Genomic DNA, 17960 nt, shown 5'->3' on the forward strand with positions numbered 1-17960 from the left:
GGAATAAACTCTCTAAAAGCCCAGCTGGGCCGAATCTCCGTCCCGTATACCGCACTCAGCATAATAGATAAGTCGGGGCCGGTCTCTCGTAAAATGCAAAATATATCCCCGAAGAAGAGCCGAAATGATCGACGGCTGCGGCATAAATTACCCGCTCCCGAATCTCAAACTTTATCTGCTCGCATCACCCCGCGCGTGCGACGAGCTTTAAACCACCCTTCGGCAGGCCGATCGTAAAACCGAAAGGGAGCGTCGCGTATAGTCCGGCGCAAACTCTCGATTTGTTTCAGTTTTCGGAGATACGCGAGCTTGGCTACATGCACTGCAGACGGAGGCTTATTAGAGCGTGTCATTGATCGCCCAAGGTGTTCTAGTTTTACGACCAATGCTCGGGCTGAATTAGCCGTGAATAATGGGACTCGAGATAGGAACGGAGTCGAGTTGAGATTCACAGATATGTTAATCTCTGTATACCGTGTGTTTAGCGCTATGTCTCAGCGGCGTTTTTTCGGGGGAGCACACAAGGTATATACCCATTACATCCGGCCATTTCGAGGTAATATTCATCGCCGAGTTATAACGAGAGTTGTATCAGTGCCTTGTTAAAAGTTCAACTCGTCGCGTGATTTACGCACCTGTTATATAAGCGGGGAATTAAACGAGTCGAATAGAAGTGCGTTAAGAGGCGCATAAAGCGCACATGCTACGCAGAGAACAGATGGCACGAGTATGCGCGAGTCTCCGGTGTGAGAACGAAAAAACAGGCGCGACACAAGCGCGGGGCACTAAAGCAAAATCGGTCCATTCGCTCGAACGGCTTAATCCCATATCAGCGCGCAGGTGTGTGCAGCTCTCTATGTCTCGCGAGAGAGGAGACAAAAAACTCTCGAGCACTATAAACTCGAGGCGCTCGAGCCAGGCGAAAAGCGACGCGCGCGCATTACTCGCCGAAAAGGGAGCCGCAAGCTCGTAAAGATATCGCGCGAATTCGGCTGCGGTTTTTACACCGGCGCGCGTATAATAAAGCTCCGCCGTGTGTGTGTGTGTGTGTGCGTCAAACTTTTAAGGCTGCTGCGATAAAGCTGCAGAGAAAGGGGGAGAGAGAGAGAGAGAGGGGCCGAAAATGCATCGATCAGTGTAAAAGCGAAGGTGCGTATGCGAGCTTTACGAGGCCGACGTAAGCGAAAGAATCGCGCGATGGCCGAGCGATGTCGCTTCTTTTTCGTGTATTTTTCCCGAATTATTTGCGCAACGGGAGTCCCGAAAGAGCTCGCTCAAAGTTCTCACGTATATAGGGTTCTCTCGTGCGCGAAACCGCAAATTCTATTTGCTCCGCTCGACGGAAGACGCTGTGTGTATAATGTACACGGCGCACTGCGAACGATTTTCTATAGCACGTATAGGCGCTTGTTCGTTTTGCCCCTGTATATGTGCTCTGCGTATACGTAGGCGCCGCGCCGCTCTCGGTCTAATGGAACTCGATGCCACCACCGGCGCAGTGCGAGAAGGGGCGAGCGAGAGAAGTGTCGGCTTTTTCGGCTTGCTGAGTATCGCATTTTTCCGTCGGCCGGAATATTGCGCGCGCGGTAGCTTTCTATTTTTCACACACACGCGCAAGAGATGTACGAGAGAGGATTATTGTTTATCGATTTGGAAAGTGCGTTCCGGGAAGAGACGCGCGCGTCGGAAAAAAGCTCGGAATTCCGAGCGACGTATACGCGTGTACACGATACGCACGCATAGTCGACGACGAGGAAGTTCATCGGACTGGTGCTGTACTGGCAGAGACTCCCACGCCGTTATAATATCGTATTCCAGACTATACTCTATTGTTTGGCCTCTCTTCTCGCGATACACGTAACAAACTGTTGACTTTATCGCGCTTATGCTGAATGGTCCGCATATATTATGCGCCGCTTCTCTCTCTCTCTCTCTCTCTCTCTCTTTCTCTCTCGCGCGCTTGACGTCAAAGCCCAAAGTTAACGCGTCCCTCTCTCTCGCGCGCGCTCGTCTGGGAGCTTTCGCGCACTGTTACGTCTGGTGCAGCGTTGTTCTGTCGCCTACTGTGCGTTTCTGTAGTCGAGCCACGCGCGCGCTGAAAATTAATTTCGAGTGCGTTGTTGCTTCGTAGGTTTGATTAAAGTTCGGTCTCTCTCTCTCTCTCTCTCTCTCTCTCTCTCTCTCTCTCTCTCTCTCTCTCTCTCTCTCTCTCTCTTGCACTGCGTCTTGGGGCAATTTAAATTCGCCTGCATTGTGTTGACTTTTCTGGAGTTTGTGGTTTTTCCGCGGTAATTAAATCGACGCGTGCGAGTGATTTACTTTGAGTTCGCCGTAAAACCGAGAGGACTCGCTCCTTTCCTTTTTTCGGTTCGTATTTTTCCTTCGCTCTCCGAGATTGTGCGTGTATATAGACGAGAGAGGGACGTAGCTGCGGGAAGCGAAAAGTTTGTATTCCAATTGCGTGCGGAGCTTCATATCGATACGTGAGAATCTGAATAAGGTTTTGTGTTTTCTTATTCCGATGCAGCGATCCGCTGGGATTTTCGATGGATGAGGGTCGTTTGTTTGGCCGAGAAGATCCTCGTGTATGCGTCGGGATTACGAGGAGGCCATTTTTTGAATGATCCCAAAACCGAAGAAACAGAGGAGACGATTTCGTGATAGACGTGTACATTGGTATAACGTCTTCATACGTGCCAGAAATGTGGGATCGAGGGACGATACAGAAGTCGGAAAAACTCCGCAAGGAATTAGACGGCGCGTTTCCCCAAAGTTTCCTAATCTCCCGCTCAAGTTCAACAAAAGCTCCGCGACAATCAAGCCCGAACTTAGCGCACGTCCTCCTGCGAGTCTAACCAAACACGCTCCAACTACTGATCGAATCGTAATATCGTCGCCGGAGTATAACTACGTTGTATTAACTAGTCCGACGTCGAAGAAAAATCAATTCCCTCGCAGCCGCAGCACATCTTTCTTAATCAGCGAAGTACGTACTCCGAGACAGGAAAAAGTTCGTCGCTCCCGAACTTAAAGTTCACAAAGCGAGTCGACTGCCGCCGCGAAAGATGAAACGAAGGAGAAAGAAAGTACGTATACGCGAGAGAGACTCGGAAAAGCAGAATAAAGAAAGCGCCTCTCCCCTAGGAGATCGACCAAGAGAGAGCTTGCGCATTACTATTCAAGAATCGTATCCGCTACACGTCACTCGGGACAAGAATGCAAAGCATTCCGATCGAATTTCCCGTTGTCTCTTCTGCCGAAATTTACGATGTCCCACGGCTTATAATCGCGAAAAGAGCTGCGCGCGCGCGCGCGAGAGAGAGAGAGAGAGAGAGAGAGAGTTCGGAAACTCGAGCACAGCTCGCACAGCCGCTGCCGCAGAGAGTGTGTGCTGTATGCAAATATTTGGAAATTGCATACCGCGAATTCCCCCGCGGAATTTATGACCTCCTTGGATTACGACGTTATACGGGGCGAGAGGCATTTTTTCCCGCGCGTCATTTCTATTTACAATGCGCCCGAGCGTCTCCCTGTACATTTTTCAGAGCGGCGAGCCTGAGTTATGCGCGCCGCAGGTATTATCGCGCTGAAGTGGAGGCCATTGTGATTCCGGCTGTGTGAGTGTGTATAAAGTCGGGAAATATTGGAAGAAATAATAAGTGAATCGGCGAGGACGCGCGTGTGCGTTAATTGAATTTCTCCGATGAAATTACATCCTCGCGCTCTCGAGACGCGCATTAAAAGTCGAGACGAGTCATTCTCCCTCTCGTTTTTCGCGTCCTTCATGCAGTGTACACAGATATACACTCGCGCGCGCACTGGTTTTGCACGTATATAGTGTCCGGCAGCTCTGTTTTATTTGCTCAGCGTCGATTGTCGTTTACTTTTCTTTGCTCATCGCCGAGTGCTTGAAATGCCCCTTGTTTGCTTTAATCGTTTGTGGTGTATATTCATCTCGTTTTATTTGCGGATATTCGCCCTCCGGTTGAGATTTTTACTTTTTATTCCATATCATCAACGTAATTACTCGCCACCATTTACGTTCGAAATAGCCCGAATTGAATTACATTCAAAATTCACAAACTCGATGTATCTCGATTCTCCTGCCAATTTAACCTGTCAGATGGCACTTGAAATAAAAAACCTCATTCCCGCCGTAACGCATATCCCGCAATCTATTACACGCCGTATACCACAGCGCGACTTCTCGAAGCAGAGCTGCGCGCCGTAATACAAGCTTTCGCACCTTCGAGAAAGCTTTCTCATACAAGCTCTCCCCCGCCGGCGCCCTTCCCTTTTCCACATTTGTCTGCCGCTCATCTCGGTTCTTATTCCGCGCGTCGCGGCACTTTCGCCGCGCCACTGTGTCGTCAATTCGAGAGAGACGCGCCGGTGTCGCCCGGAGAGAGAGAATATTTTATATGAGAGGGAGAGGATACGAACGACTATGGGCCGCAGTGAACCGCACATGCTACCCGCACGCTCGGATATGTGCCTTGTATAAAGTGCGCGGAGGGACGAAAGTGGAAGAGAAAAAAACGTTGCGTATTTGATTGGCTGATATGGTGAAATCAAATTCGTATATAATTCATCCGTGGGCACTTAAAAAAATAAATTCGCGATACGTTATCGGGCCGCCCGCATTCGAGAACACGTAAAGCACATTAAGCTCCGCCCGGCTGATAATCGACGGCAATTGTCGTCGATCGAGCATCAAATTCCTCTCCCTCCCTCTTTCCATCGCTCTGTTTCTCTCTTCTTCTCGTTTCGCATACGCGCTTATACGTTCATGATTGGCAGGAAAATCCGAGCTTGCATTATATATTCGCATAGAGCGAGCGGAGCTATGGAAATGAAATCAGGCCGGCACGCGTCGACAGGTGTTATGAATGAGTATTTAAGCGGAATTTCGGAGGCGGCCAGACCGACCGCTAATTAAATTAATTCCGCAGCTAGGGGCTGCTGCTGCTTGCGAGGCGCTCGCTGCGAGCTTGCGCGCCGCTTTCAGCCATAATGAAGCTTTTCAGCTGTACCCGGTATACGTATATATAGGTACAGCGCTTCGACGTATTATTTCCTATTAATATACGCCCGGCTTCGGAGAAAATCCCGCGTGTGTGTCACGTCGCAGTCTCGGATCAAAGCGCGTCGATTCGATCGCGCTATTCACCCGACGCAATTAGTTGTATATAGCTAACTTGTACAACGACACCAGTCAGAATGACAAAAAAAAGAAGCAGTAAAGAGAAATAATATAGTAGCCGGTCATTAAAAGTAATGGAAAGCCGCTTATTTAAGAGCCAGCGCGGCGCGCAAGGGGTTTAAGTGGATTTCGGGGCTCATTTGGAAAATGGGAATAGCGCGGAAAAGTCTCGGGTGGTCGCTCCTGCGAAGCAGCTTCCAAATTGCTCGGGTTTTGCGCGCGAGTTCTTCTCTCTTCAACTGATCCCGGGCAGAGAGAGAGAGAGAGAGACGCTGCTTCTTGTTTTAATTAACGCTTTTGGAAACCGACGCCGAGAAATAGGGAGAGCCGAACATCCTCGTCGTCGTCCTCGGAATCCCCTTTGTCTCTCGTGTACACGTGAGCTAAGGGATTGTGTGCAAGCGCGGTTGAATACTCGATTCGAGCGGAAAACAATGCGAGAAACTTCTCCCGAGCTGTATAGGGACTGTCATAACTCAAACGGTTCTCTTTTTCGGAAAACCTTCGTCGCGATCCTGTACTATAAGGTATGCACCGACGATCAGATTGAGCGGCTGCGAAATTTCGACTATACCGGGACACGAGGCGAGATCGCACTATCGCGTCGTCCGCGAGAGAATGGAGTGAGCCGCCGCCGCGGCGGGGATGTGTTGCTGCGGGTTTCTACGGGAACCGGGAAATTTGCATACAGAGCATCTGTCACCAGCCCCTTAGCCGCCTCGGCCATTTTCGACTCTCGAGATATCTCTCAAGTCGGATCTACCCGGATAATGGCAAGCTCTCTCTCTCTCTCTCTCTCTCTCTCTCTCTCTGCAGCTGCGTTCTATATATGCACACACCTATATTCTCGCGCGGAGTATAACGCCATTCTTATGGTAAAGCGCGCGGGGAGCTTCCGGTGACTGTGCTTTTTTGCGCGCGCGCGGGATCGTTCGATTTTACGCGAGGTGATTTTCGCCGCGTCGCGAGCGCCCTTTTTTCTGCTTCAGCCTCGGAGGAGGAGCGATGATTTTTTTTCTCTCTATACCGAGAGAGCGGAAGGGACACTTTCGCGCTCGATCGGTTCGAGAGAGCTCCGCGATGAATTCGTCATAAATATATAGTCGATCGAGATCGTCCGCAGCGAGCTTTTCCTTCGGCGGTGAAGAAAAAAGAAACGAAAGTTGGCTTGGCTCTTAGATATACCGTGGCTGGCGCAAACTCGACGACTCCTCGGAAACTCGGGCGTAATAAATATTCAAGCCCGAGACGCAAAGAAAAAAGCCAGACGGAAGAAATCCGTCGCAGAGGCAACAAAGACGCGCGCGCGCCGGAGATAAGAGAGCGGGAAAATCGGCGGGGAGCCCCATTAATTTCGCCGGTGCGCCACGGCCGACTAAAGCGTCTTAATCCCCTGTATACACTACTGTGAGCCGCCTGAGAAACAGCCACCGGGGACGACACGCCGCAATACCTGTCCGTGTGAGTGTGTATGTATGTGTAGCCGCGGCATTACAAGCGTCGAAAAAGCCGGTGACGATAATGACGAGGCGCTGGCAGGTGGATAAGTACAGGGGACAGCGGCGACGGCGGTGGTCCGCGATATGAATGCTTTTTGCGAATTCGGCCGCGGTCTGGATGTGTATAATAGCCCTGCTGAGATCTTTTTGCGCCGACGTGACACGCCCCGGAAGTTCGAAGCAGTCGGGCGGAACGGCTCTGATTTTTGCCCTCGTTCGGTATAACGAACGCACAGTTAGAATAAATCCGATCGATCTTTCTCTCCGCCAGGAACTTGCTCGACGTGCGAGTGCGACGGTAAAAGTCCTCAAAAGAGCTCGCGGCAAGCTAATCAAGCAGCGCCGCGCAAGCGTGCATAACATTCGCAGCCGGATGATTGGCCAAGTTGTTTGCGAGCTGGCTGGGGCAAACTTCCGAAACTCGCGATTCGGTAAGGAAGGTAGAGAGAGAGAGAGAGAGAGAGTGGAGAGAAAAAATACGTTTCCTTTGAGCCCAGTGCAGCTTTCCAAGCACGAACAGTCGAAAGCATTGAAATTCAGGCCGAGGCTCGCTTTCCATTTCTATCTCTCGCGGTTCCTTCGATCCGTTCCGCGGCTGTGCGTCGCCGGCGCTGCCGCCGCGCGGGTGCAATTTGGCCCCTTTCCCTTTCCCTGATTTCGGGGCCGGCTTCTTTGTTTTCTTTTGTCGTGAGAGGGAGAGAGACGCACGCAGTGAAAAATCACTGAATTTCGCCGGGAATGAAAAATGAGAAAGAGAGGGAGAAAGAGAGAGAGAGAGGTAGGTAGGTTGGATTGAGGAGTCTCTTGATGTCGGAGTCTGCGAATTTAAGGAGAATTCGCCGCTGCTATTTTCTCTTCGGGAGCCAATTCGAGTGGGAAAGAGACTAACTGAAACGGAGAAAGCTCGGAGCATGCGAGAAATTAAGATGTATCGGCCGTGCTTCGATTCGATTATTTATTGCGTACGTGCGGCGGAGAGGAGTTCGTGGATGCTTTTTTCTGCTCTAATCTGCGTATCCGGGCTAATGATTGCTGAGAGGAACACCGTGATTGACGCTTATTTTGTTGATGCGTCTTTTATGACCTCGAGATATCGAGTCTCGAACTGGCCGCTGCCAAGAACACTTTGCTTTTGTTAGTTTGTTAAAAGAAAAAGTTGTGGAAGCTATTTTCCTTTTTTAACCGTTCGTACTTTTTACAGCGCAAACGTAATCTATTTATCGAATGTCAATCTTTAACACGCGATGCGCAATCTTGCGTTTGATAGATAAATCTGCCGGGACAGCTTAGTTTAGTTAAAGTCATTCGTCCAATCGTTATCGAGCGAAAAATTAAATTATCTTGGACTGATACCAGGAACAAACGATAACGGCATACTATATAAAAATTCATTTTTCATACATAACTTTAAACTCGTCGTCTGCTCGAAAGGACAACACTATGCGTGAATAATAATAATTCTCGATTGTACTTTGAAAAGTTTTTCTGAAACTTGAAAAAAAAAACATGCAGAGCTTTTTAATCGTCGCGTTATGTGCATTATTGAGTGCAGTGTCATGTGAAAATACTGATAAGCCGTACGTCACGACTCCCTTAGGAAGAATCAATGGATATTATAAAACATCGTACGAAGGACGTCAATATGCGGTCTACGAAAGCATCCCGTATGCATTACCGCCGATTGGAGATCTTCGTTTCGAGGTAAAATGAAAAATCTCTGCTTATCATCATTACAGTACTTAACATCCGTGATCGTATCAAAACAGCCACCGGTTCCGGTACCTGCTTGGTCGGAGCCCATCAACGCACTTGGTCTACCAAAACCGTGTGCTCAGTACAAACCAGGAGCTGAGGAGAGCGTAATCGGCGTTGAAGACTGTCTCTACATGAACATTTACACACCAGCCAAAAATGAAACTCAATCTCTGCCAGTGATATTTTGGATCCATGGAGGCGGTTTTCAGTACGGAACGAGTTCAAATTATCGCGGAAAATTCCTCGTCGATAGAGATTTGATTTTGGTCACCTTCAACTATCGAGTGGGACCATTCGGATTCTTGAGCACCGGGGACAATGTCGTTCCCGGAAACATGGGACTCAAAGACCAGTCTCTGGCTCTTCGTTGGGTGTCTGAAAATATCCGATACTTCGGTGGAGATCCCAAGAGGATAACTTTGACAGGTGTCAGTGCTGGTGGTGCCAGCGTTCATCATCACTATCTGTCACCTTTGAGCGCGGGACTCTTTCAGAATGGAATATCTTTCAGCGGAACCACATTGGCGCGTTGGGCATTCACACCGGATACCTCGAACACCACCAAGATTCTGGCAAGAGCTTTGAAATGCCCAGTGAGCGGCTCGCTAGAAACGATCCAATGTTTGAAGAGAGTACCGGCTAAGAGCATCACTCAGACTGTTGCAAATTTATTGGTATATGCCATATATTGATTATCAATTCAAAACAAACTGCATCTTCCTAATCCAAAAATAACTCTATGTACAGGCTGACTTGTACTTCTCATACGTGATGTTCCCACCAGTTGCGGAGAAAATTGATGATGGTTATTTTATCAATGATTCGCCAAGAAACATTATTGAACAAGGTCGTGCTTCGAATGTGCCTTGGATTGCCGGAGTTGTCAGCGAAGAGGGCCTATACATAACAGCGGGTACATTGTTTAGTTTTGAACGTTGGCTCATTATAGATTCTGACTAATTTCTATTCATAATCGTAGGTTTTGCACTGAAAGAAGACATGGTGAAACATACTGATAAGAACTGGGAAACCATAGCACCTTACATGCTGCATTTCGTGAATAACGTACCTGAAGATAAACATGATAAACTTGCCAATTCAGCAAAGGTACATTACTTCGGTAAGAAACACTTTAGTACAGACAGAGAGGCAGTGAAGACTTTAACACATTTGAGTGGAGACGATCAAATTGTTACCGGCGCAATCAGAGCAGCAAAGTTGCAAGCCAAAGTACACAAAAGTCCTGTTCGCTTTTACTATTATAGCTACAGAGCTGCGCAAAGTTACAGCGATCATATTTCGAATACGACTGAGAACTTAGGTAAAAAGTCAAGTCAAAAGTGCCATCATCATAACCATTACCGTATTCGATTCTTTTCTGACTAGCATCCATTTGTTAAAGGTGTAAGCCACGATGATGACATTTACATAGTCCTGGAAAATGACTTCATAGACCCGACGACCACTGCCAGTGACAGAGACATGTTACAAGATATGCTCGATTTTTGGCAATCTGTGGCTAGCACTGGGTAAATATTCTATCAGCAAAATGTATTTTAAGTTCTAAAAAGTATCTTTCATTTAATTGTTGTTTAAATTCAAGGACGCCAAATTTAGGAACGCAATGGCCAAGGTTAAATGCTTCTTCCAGCAACTTTGAATACATGCATATCGCTGGACCTGGAAACTTTACCATGAAAACTAACAATAATCTAGGAGAAATTCAATTCTGGGAACAAGTAGGACTCTGATTTGTCTTCGAAGTACCGAAATCATAAATATATTCATATACTAAAAATCTGTTTTATAATGTAGTATCAATCAAGATTGCGTGCTATATTACTATTTTGTATTTTTTTTATAAACTTAATACTTTGGTATACAAAAGTTGGCAATTTTTTGAAATTTGTCTATTAATAGTCCGATAGCCGCTCCTTTTTTTCACATTGCAAGGGCATTTATGCGTGTTACTTTTGAAAGAACGGATACTATATCTATTGTCTGTTACGTATAAATGGAAAATTCTATTTTTAATCCAACAAAAGACTCTACTTTACGCGGATTTCATTTAGTGAATTATCTAGATAAATGTGTATCAATTCTTATCAAGAACGATAACGATATATTATGAGGTATAAAAATGAAACCGGACATATTATAGTCTGCTTTGACCAACCAATACTATATTGAAATAATTAAGTTCGAATTTGCTCTTCGTAATTTCTTGATCTCGCCAAAAACATGCAAGTTTTTCTCGTCACTGCGCTGTGTGTATTATGTACGTTCAGTTTAAATATTGATGAGCCACACGTAACGACTCCATTGGGAAGAATCAATGGGTATAGCAAAATAGCATACGAAGGACGTCAATATGTTGCTTATGAAAGCATCCCATATGCATTACCACCAATTGGAGATCTTCGTTTCGAGGTAACGTGACAAATTTATCATTGTGTATCAATTTGTTATTATATAGTATCATCAATAATTCGCTTCTTGTATGTATAATGCCATAAAAGCAGCCACCGGTTCCGGTACCTGCTTGGACAGAACCTATCGATGCCCTAGGTTTGCCAAAACCCTGTTCGAAATACGAACCGCCTCCCGAGGAAAGTAGCACCGGCGTTGAAGATTGTTTATACATAAACATATATACACCGGCAAAAGACGAAAAAGAATCGCTACCAGTTGTATTTTACATTCATGGAGGTGGATTTCAGTACGGAACAAGTTCAGACTATCGAGAGAAATATCTCATGGATAGAAACTTAATTTTGGTTACTTTTAACTATCGAGTTGGACCGCTTGGATTTTTGAGTACCGGAGACGATGTCGTTTCTGGAAACATGGGGCTCAAAGACCAGTCTCTCGCTCTTCGTTGGGTATCCGAAAATATTCAATACTTTGGAGGTGATCCTAAAAGGATAACTTTGGCAGGTGACAGCGCCGGTGGTGCCAGCGTCCACTATCACTATCTGTCACCTTTGAGCCGCGGACTGTTTCAGAATGGAATATCTTTTAGCGGAACTGCATTAGCGCGATGGGCTTTTACGCCCGATACCTCGAACACCACCAAGATTCTGGCTAAAGCTTTGAAGTGTCCAATAAATAATTCCTTGGCCACCATTCAATGTTTGAGAAAAGTACCTGCTACGGATATAACTCGGGCAGTTAAAAATATGTTGGTATGTTGGATAAAATTAGTTTTAAAAAAATGTTCAAAAAACGCTTCTAATTCTACAAACTTACGTAGTCCGACTTGTACTTCTCATACGTGCTGTTTCCACCAGTTGCTGAGAAAATTCATGATGATTATTTCATTAATGACACGCCAAAAAGCATTATTGAGCAAGGCCGTGCTTTGGACTTGCCATGGATTACCGGAGTTGTCAGTGAAGAGGGACTTTACATAACTGCTGGTAAGTTCTTAACACCTAAATTGAATTCATGCATTCTATTTTATTTTCAATTTTTATAAAGGTTTTGCACTGAAAGACGATATGCTAAAACATACTGATAAGAACTGGGAAACCATAGCACCTTACATGCTACATTTTGTAAATAACATTCCTGAAGACCAACACGCCAAATTTGCAAAATTGGCAAAGGTACATTACTTTAGCAATAAAAACTTTAGTACAAGCAGAAATTTAGTTAAAACTTTGACACACATGACCGGGGATGATCAAATCGTTACTGGGGCAATTAGAGCTGCAAAGTTGCAAGCACGAGTAAACAAAAGTCCTGTGCGGTTTTACTACTACAGTTACAGAGCTGCACAAAGTTTCAGCGATGGACTTTCGAATACTACCGAGAACTTAGGTAAATATTGCTATTATCATAACTATGATTTAATAACTATTGCGGCTTATCGTTTCTAAAGTTACTTCTATTTGTTGAAGGTGTGTGCCACGATGATGATGTTTTCATAGTTATGGAGAACGACTACGTAGACCCAACAACTACAGCAAATGACAGAGCCATTTTACGAGACATGCTTGATCTTTGGGAATCGGTAGCTAAGACTGGGTAAATATTAAAAGAAACAACCTAGTTTTAACCAGTTTATGTAATACAAAAAGTCGTTTGAATTCAAGCATACCAGATTTAGGTACGCAATGGCCACAATTGAATGCTTCCTCCAGAAACTTCGAATACATGCATATGGCTGGTCCTGGAAACTTTACCATAGAAACTAATAATAATTTAGGAGAAATTCAATTCTGGGATAAAATAGGACTGTAATTAGCCTCAACAAGTACATTTAGTCAACGCCAATGTATTAATATGTGCAACTGATATTTTTCTTCAAAACCTCATTCATTTTAAACATGGGTAATCGCAGACTAAACAAGTTACGTTTGCAAAATAAATGTTAGGATCAATAACACATTAGGCGTTTCTGAAGCGCTGCTTATAAGGGTCAGTTGGAGGTAAAAAGTCTCTTGAATACAGCAAAACCTCGTTTAACCTCAATAAATGAGTAAAATCAGTGTTGGTATGGAACATTTCCTAGATTATTAGAATAAATAGAATTGTTGTTGAAATAAAATGTATAATAATTTATATTTTGTGTAAGTTCATACTTTGTATAGCCTTTTTAACAAAAGTATATCTCACGAGTAAATCATAATTAGTATGTATTGATCTATTTCGTTGACGAACCATTGGCAAACAGAGCATCTTGGTTGCTCTATTTATCAAAAGGATAGACTCTGGTAGATTAACGAGTCCTGCTAGTATGGCTAAGATCACATTGAGCAATCGCTCATTTCATCTAAAAGAATTTTAACTGAAATATGTTTGATTTCAGGCAAAAAACAGACTCATAACTCTCTGTTAGTTTCTGTCGGTGCATGTAGAAAACGTTATTGATTGAGATTGTAAACACTGAAGTTACCGAAAAAAATCTTAGGGGCGATGTCAAAACTCCCAAATGACAAAAAGCCCAAAAATATTTCTTCGCGATTCGAGTGATGATCTTACGCTCAATTCATGCACTGTAAAACTGATCTTAGGGTTCTTCGCTAATTCGTTAACGATTTTTGGACGTATCTATATTAAATTACTTAATAACTACTTAAGAACTTCTTAACGTTTCTATCAGGGGATTTTTCTGATAATAATGTTTTCCTTTTGATCGAAATCAAATTTTCTTTTTAGTTTATCATTTGTCCTATTCTAAAAACGGATGGACTGATCTGATTGCTCTTCAAATAACTAATATAAAGCGAATTATAACATCCCTTCTTAGAAGCAGAGCAAGGGATAAATCTTTCACAATATTATATTATGGATATAACTTAATGCACATAAGTAGGACTTTTTCTTGAAAAATAGATTCTAATATAGGACAGGGTGTAGACTATCCTTGTCAATTATTCTTAATACAAAAAATTAATTTTTTGAACTGGAAATTTTGATTTTTATCAAGCACAGTTTAGTTGACTATCTATAATATCTGTACACGTGACTAGATCACTATCAAGCACGAAAGATAATGGCAATAGCATATAACAACCATTTTTCGTATAAAATCTTCAGAATGTGTAGTTACTTTAAGCAACAATAAGTACTATAGGTCGCAATAATTAATTTAAATTATATTTTCACATAAACATGCGAATTATTTCGACTATTGTATTATGTGCATTAAGTACAGTATCTAGTAAAAATGTTATTAATTCACAAATCACGACTTTATCAGGAAAAATCAACGGATATTATAAAACCTCATACGAAGGACATCAATATGCGGCATGCGAAGGTATCCCATACGCATTACCGCCAATTGGAGATCTTCGATTCGAGGTAACAAGAAAACAAATTTTTATCATTTTACCTTTGACGCTTGAAAGTGCTACGTTTTTAAGAAAACATTATGCATATTTCACAAACATTCATGTTTTTCAAAGTATTCCACAAATACAAACTTTTGCAACAATACTTCGTTGGTTCTTACGAATACAACCCCTACAACAAATTTCAAATACCTTCACGCATATTTCTATAGTGTTTTAACGAAATCATTTCCAATCTTCATAGAATGTTAATGCGTTTATCTGTTACAAAGATTACTCTAGAAGCGAGTAAAAAAAATCACCAGAAAGATTCTGGATTACATAGATATAGTTTTCATAAAAAAGAGCACTATTGATGAATGTTCAGCATAATATTTGGAAGTTAGAAAATTAAGCACTTACATTATCTGTGATTTTATAAATACAGCCACCAGTTCCGGTACCTGCCTGGTCAGAAGCCATAAACGCACAAGCTTTGCCGAAATATTGTTCACAAACAAATCAGAAAACTGAGTCAGGTAGCACCGGCGTTGAAGATTGTCTATATATAAACATTTATACACCGATAAAGAACGAAACAGAAATACTACCAGTTATATTTTACATTCACGGAGGTGGTTTTCAGCAGGGATCAAGTTCAAATTGGAGAGAGCAATTCATTATAGACAGAGATCTAATTTTCGTCACTATTAACTATCGAGTCGGTGTATTCGGCTTCTTGAGCGCGGGAGACAATATCGTTCCCGGAAACATGGGACTCAAAGACCAATCCCTGGCCCTTCGATGGGTATCGAAAAATATTCGCTACTTCGGAGGAGATCCTAAGAGAATAACTTTGGCAGGTGACAGTGCCGGTGGTGCCAGTCCAGTGTCCATCATCACTATCTGTCACCTTTGAGCGCGGGACTCTTTCAGAATGGAATATCTTTCAGTGGATTGAGGCGTTGGGCATTTGTATCAGATACCTCGAACATCACCAAGGCTCTGGCAAAAGCTTTGAAATGCCCAGTAAGCGGCTCGCTAGAAACGATCCAATGCTTGAAAAACACATCTGTTACCGATATCGGGTAACACCTCACCTAACCTCCTAGGCTCACTTAATAAATGCGAAAAACGCGAAAATGGTGCACGCGTTACAAAATATTTTATTTTAAGTAGAATTTTCAAGAAACCCTTCTAATTTTACCAACTTCACTCAGCCCAACTTGCACAGGTCCTATGCGATATTTTCCCCAGTTGCTGAGAAAGTCGATAATAATTATTTCATTAATGATACGCCAGCAAATATTATTGAGCAAGGCCGTGCTTCCGACGTGCCATGGATCACCGGGATCGTCAGCGAAGATGGTCTTTTAATGACACACATGATCGGAGATACTCTTTTTATTACTGGAGCAATCAGAGCTGCGAAGTTGCAAGCACGAGTAAACAAAAGTCCTGTGCGTTTTTACTATTACACTTGCAGATCTGCTCAAAGTTTTAGCGATGAGCTTTCAAATACTACCGAGAATTTAGGTGAAAAGTGCTATCATAAACATGTCTGCGTCTGTTCATTGATTCTAAAGTGATTTTAATTTTTAGGTGTATGTCACGTGGATGATGTATTATTAGTCCTCTACAGTAACCATAACCACATAGACCCGTCAACTACAGCCAGTGACAGAGCCATGCAACAGAATATGCTCGATTTTTGGGAATCCTTAGCCAGCACTAGGTAAATATTAAAAAAAAAATTACCTATTTTCGAATTATAATACGCTTGTTTAAATTTCACAGATCTCCAGATTTAGGCACGCAATGGCCAAGGTTGAACGCTTCCTCTAGCGACTTTGAATATATGAATATCGCTGGTCCTGGAAAGTTCAAAATGAAGACTAATAATAATTTGGGTGAGATCCACTTCTGGGATCAAATAGGACTTTCATCAAGTACACACCATAATATAAAGGCAATTGCAATGTCTCAATACGAACAATTACTATTTTGTATAAATTCACAGTCCATCCTCTCAGCATATTCCATCAATTCATAATTCAAGCAAGTTCAACAAGTTTATTAAAATTGTAAACAGCTTTCGGGCCGTTCGAGCGCAGTATACACGAAAGAAACTTCCCGCCGGCATTCCCTCGCGTATTTTCACCCCATACAAGTGCCGGCGCGCTCTGAGGGCGCAGTGAAAAATAGGCAGCGTCTTATTAAACGAAAAACTTGTGCGTTCGGCCGCGCCCGAGTAGGAGTCCTTTGATATATCGGAGAAACTTTTGTAGGCTCGCGTTATACATAGCTTTTAATATCACTGCGCGCGGCTCGAGGATTTTTCATACAAGTTGTCAAACTTGAATTATCGAGGAGTGAGGGAACGCCGGGGGTTAATCGCGTACGGCTATTTTTTACAACCAAAAGGACGTGCGTTTCATTTTGTCGTATTTTTCAAAACAAAAAGTTCTCGCTCGACAGCTTCTGTGCGAAAGGGTTGAATTTAAACAAAACGCCGCGTCATTAGGATCATTCGAAAAGTTTTTGCGCGACCCCTCGACGTAAGAGGGCGGACTCCAAATTAGGATCTATCCTGGACTACGAGGAAAAGGACGGTCCTTCAGTCTCTCGAGCCCTTTCTTTGATTTGCGCTCGTTTCGCCGAGTGAATCTCGTAAATCGTACACGGGGCTCGGAGTTTTCAAGAGCTTTGCTGCTGCCGTCAGCCGACGACGATTTCCGACAATATTGCCGCGGCGTCTTGCGCTTTCATTGCGTTTTTGGCGAAATCTCGTCTCTGAATTGTTTTGATTAAAATACAAATGGTACTATTATAAAGCCTATTATTCAGATTCAAGAACACCAGCCTGTATATCCGACTCGACAATACCATATGAACTACAAACAACAGCCCATCGACATTCGTACATAACACACGCAAAACAAGAGCATTGCGACTCTCCGCGTCACCCTTTTTGTTCCTCTCGCGCAGCTCTGGTCCTACATCTCCGCATTACTCACATCCTAAACATAACCCTATTAGCATCGTTACGGAAGACTAAATAATACGCATTACCTTACCTCTCTCGCATCTCCTCGGCGATATTTCGCCTTATTAACAATCTCCTTATCTACGCCCTTTCGCAGGCTCTCTACTATACATGCGCCGCGCATCTCGCTCCCCGCGAGTGAGACGGAGAGAGAAAACAGCCGGTGCGCCGAGCACACCTAAAACGCACGCTGCTGATGCAAATTAATTCCGAGCGCTGCAGCAACGCGCGCCGCGTAATAATCCACGCTACATAACGTGTGCAGCTCGACGGCCTTGGGAAGAAGAGAGACTCGATGTGGTGCTGTGCACGCACGCGTGTATGCGGAGAGAGAATTTCTTTGTCATTCCGGACGATGTTAAAATATCGCACAGCTAGTTCGAGGATGTGTAATTTCCTCGATATGCTCCGCGCTAACGACTTTGTAATTGCGTTTTCGAGGCGGCTTTTTGTCCCGCCGCGATTTGTTCGGATCGATGTTTATCTCTCTCCTTATGGCACTGCGTATGTTAAAGTACAAATATACTCACTTTTTCGCGCGCTGCGCTGTCGAGCTTTTCGCGCACCGCTTCCTGCGAATTACGAATGTAGGAATGCCGACTTACCTGAAACGTAAAAGGGAATTTTATTAGTTTCGCGTATATAATTACAAAATATGTAGTATGACGGGAATTTAT

At 43.9% G+C, this 17960-nt stretch overlaps 3 protein-coding genes across 3 annotated transcripts; all 3 read left to right on the plus strand.

Moving 5' to 3' along the window:
- Positions 1-5518: 5518 nt before the first annotated feature.
- LOC107980899 (venom carboxylesterase-6-like) lies at positions 5519-10344 on the plus strand. Its single transcript, XM_016984011.3, has 6 exons — positions 5519-8403; positions 8469-9131; positions 9205-9370; positions 9437-9778; positions 9860-9986; positions 10061-10344. The coding sequence occupies exons 1-6, from the start codon at positions 8209-8211 to the stop codon at positions 10206-10208; spliced, it is 1641 nt and encodes a 546-aa protein (XP_016839500.1). The 5' UTR covers positions 5519-8208; the 3' UTR covers positions 10209-10344.
- Positions 10345-10618: 274 nt separating this feature from the next.
- On the plus strand, positions 10619-14268 carry LOC100114963 (carboxylesterase clade E, member 3). The gene is made up of 6 exons (XM_001599759.4): positions 10619-10887; positions 10980-11642; positions 11711-11876; positions 11938-12279; positions 12360-12486; positions 12555-14268. The coding sequence occupies exons 1-6, from the start codon at positions 10699-10701 to the stop codon at positions 12700-12702; spliced, it is 1635 nt and encodes a 544-aa protein (XP_001599809.1). The 5' UTR covers positions 10619-10698; the 3' UTR covers positions 12703-14268.
- Positions 14269-15716: 1448 nt separating this feature from the next.
- Positions 15717-16290, plus strand: LOC116738537 (venom carboxylesterase-6-like). Its single transcript, XM_032598064.1, has 2 exons — positions 15717-15972; positions 16035-16290. The coding sequence occupies exons 1-2, from the start codon at positions 15926-15928 to the stop codon at positions 16288-16290; spliced, it is 303 nt and encodes a 100-aa protein (XP_032453955.1). The 5' UTR covers positions 15717-15925.
- The last annotated feature ends 1670 nt before the right edge of the window (positions 16291-17960 follow it).

This window comes from Nasonia vitripennis, chromosome 3 (assembly GCF_009193385.2).
Source record: "Nasonia vitripennis strain AsymCx chromosome 3, Nvit_psr_1.1, whole genome shotgun sequence".
NCBI lineage: Eukaryota > Metazoa > Arthropoda > Insecta > Hymenoptera > Pteromalidae > Nasonia > Nasonia vitripennis.

What these genes read in the sequence shown, in the direction of transcription:
- LOC116738537 (XM_032598064.1), top strand. Translation starts at nt 15,926, where the DNA reads ATGCAACAGAATATGCTCGATTTTTGGGAATCCTTAGCCAGCACTAG. An exon ending in GAATCCTTAGCCAGCACTAG is followed by an intron (nt 15,973 to 16,034) that starts GTAAATATTAAA and finishes TAAATTTCACAG; the next exon opens with ATCTCCAGATTTAGGCACGC.
- LOC107980899 (XM_016984011.3), top strand. Translation starts at nt 8,209, where the DNA reads ATGCAGAGCTTTTTAATCGTCGCGTTATGTGCATTATTGAGTGCAGTG. An exon ending in AGACTGTTGCAAATTTATTG is followed by an intron (nt 9,132 to 9,204) that starts GTATATGCCATA and finishes CTCTATGTACAG; the next exon opens with GCTGACTTGTACTTCTCATA. An exon ending in CAATCTGTGGCTAGCACTGG is followed by an intron (nt 9,987 to 10,060) that starts GTAAATATTCTA and finishes TTTAAATTCAAG; the next exon opens with GACGCCAAATTTAGGAACGC.
- LOC100114963 (XM_001599759.4), top strand. Translation starts at nt 10,699, where the DNA reads ATGCAAGTTTTTCTCGTCACTGCGCTGTGTGTATTATGTACGTTCAGT. An exon ending in TTGGAGATCTTCGTTTCGAG is followed by an intron (nt 10,888 to 10,979) that starts GTAACGTGACAA and finishes CCATAAAAGCAG; the next exon opens with CCACCGGTTCCGGTACCTGC. An exon ending in GAATACTACCGAGAACTTAG is followed by an intron (nt 12,280 to 12,359) that starts GTAAATATTGCT and finishes TATTTGTTGAAG; the next exon opens with GTGTGTGCCACGATGATGAT.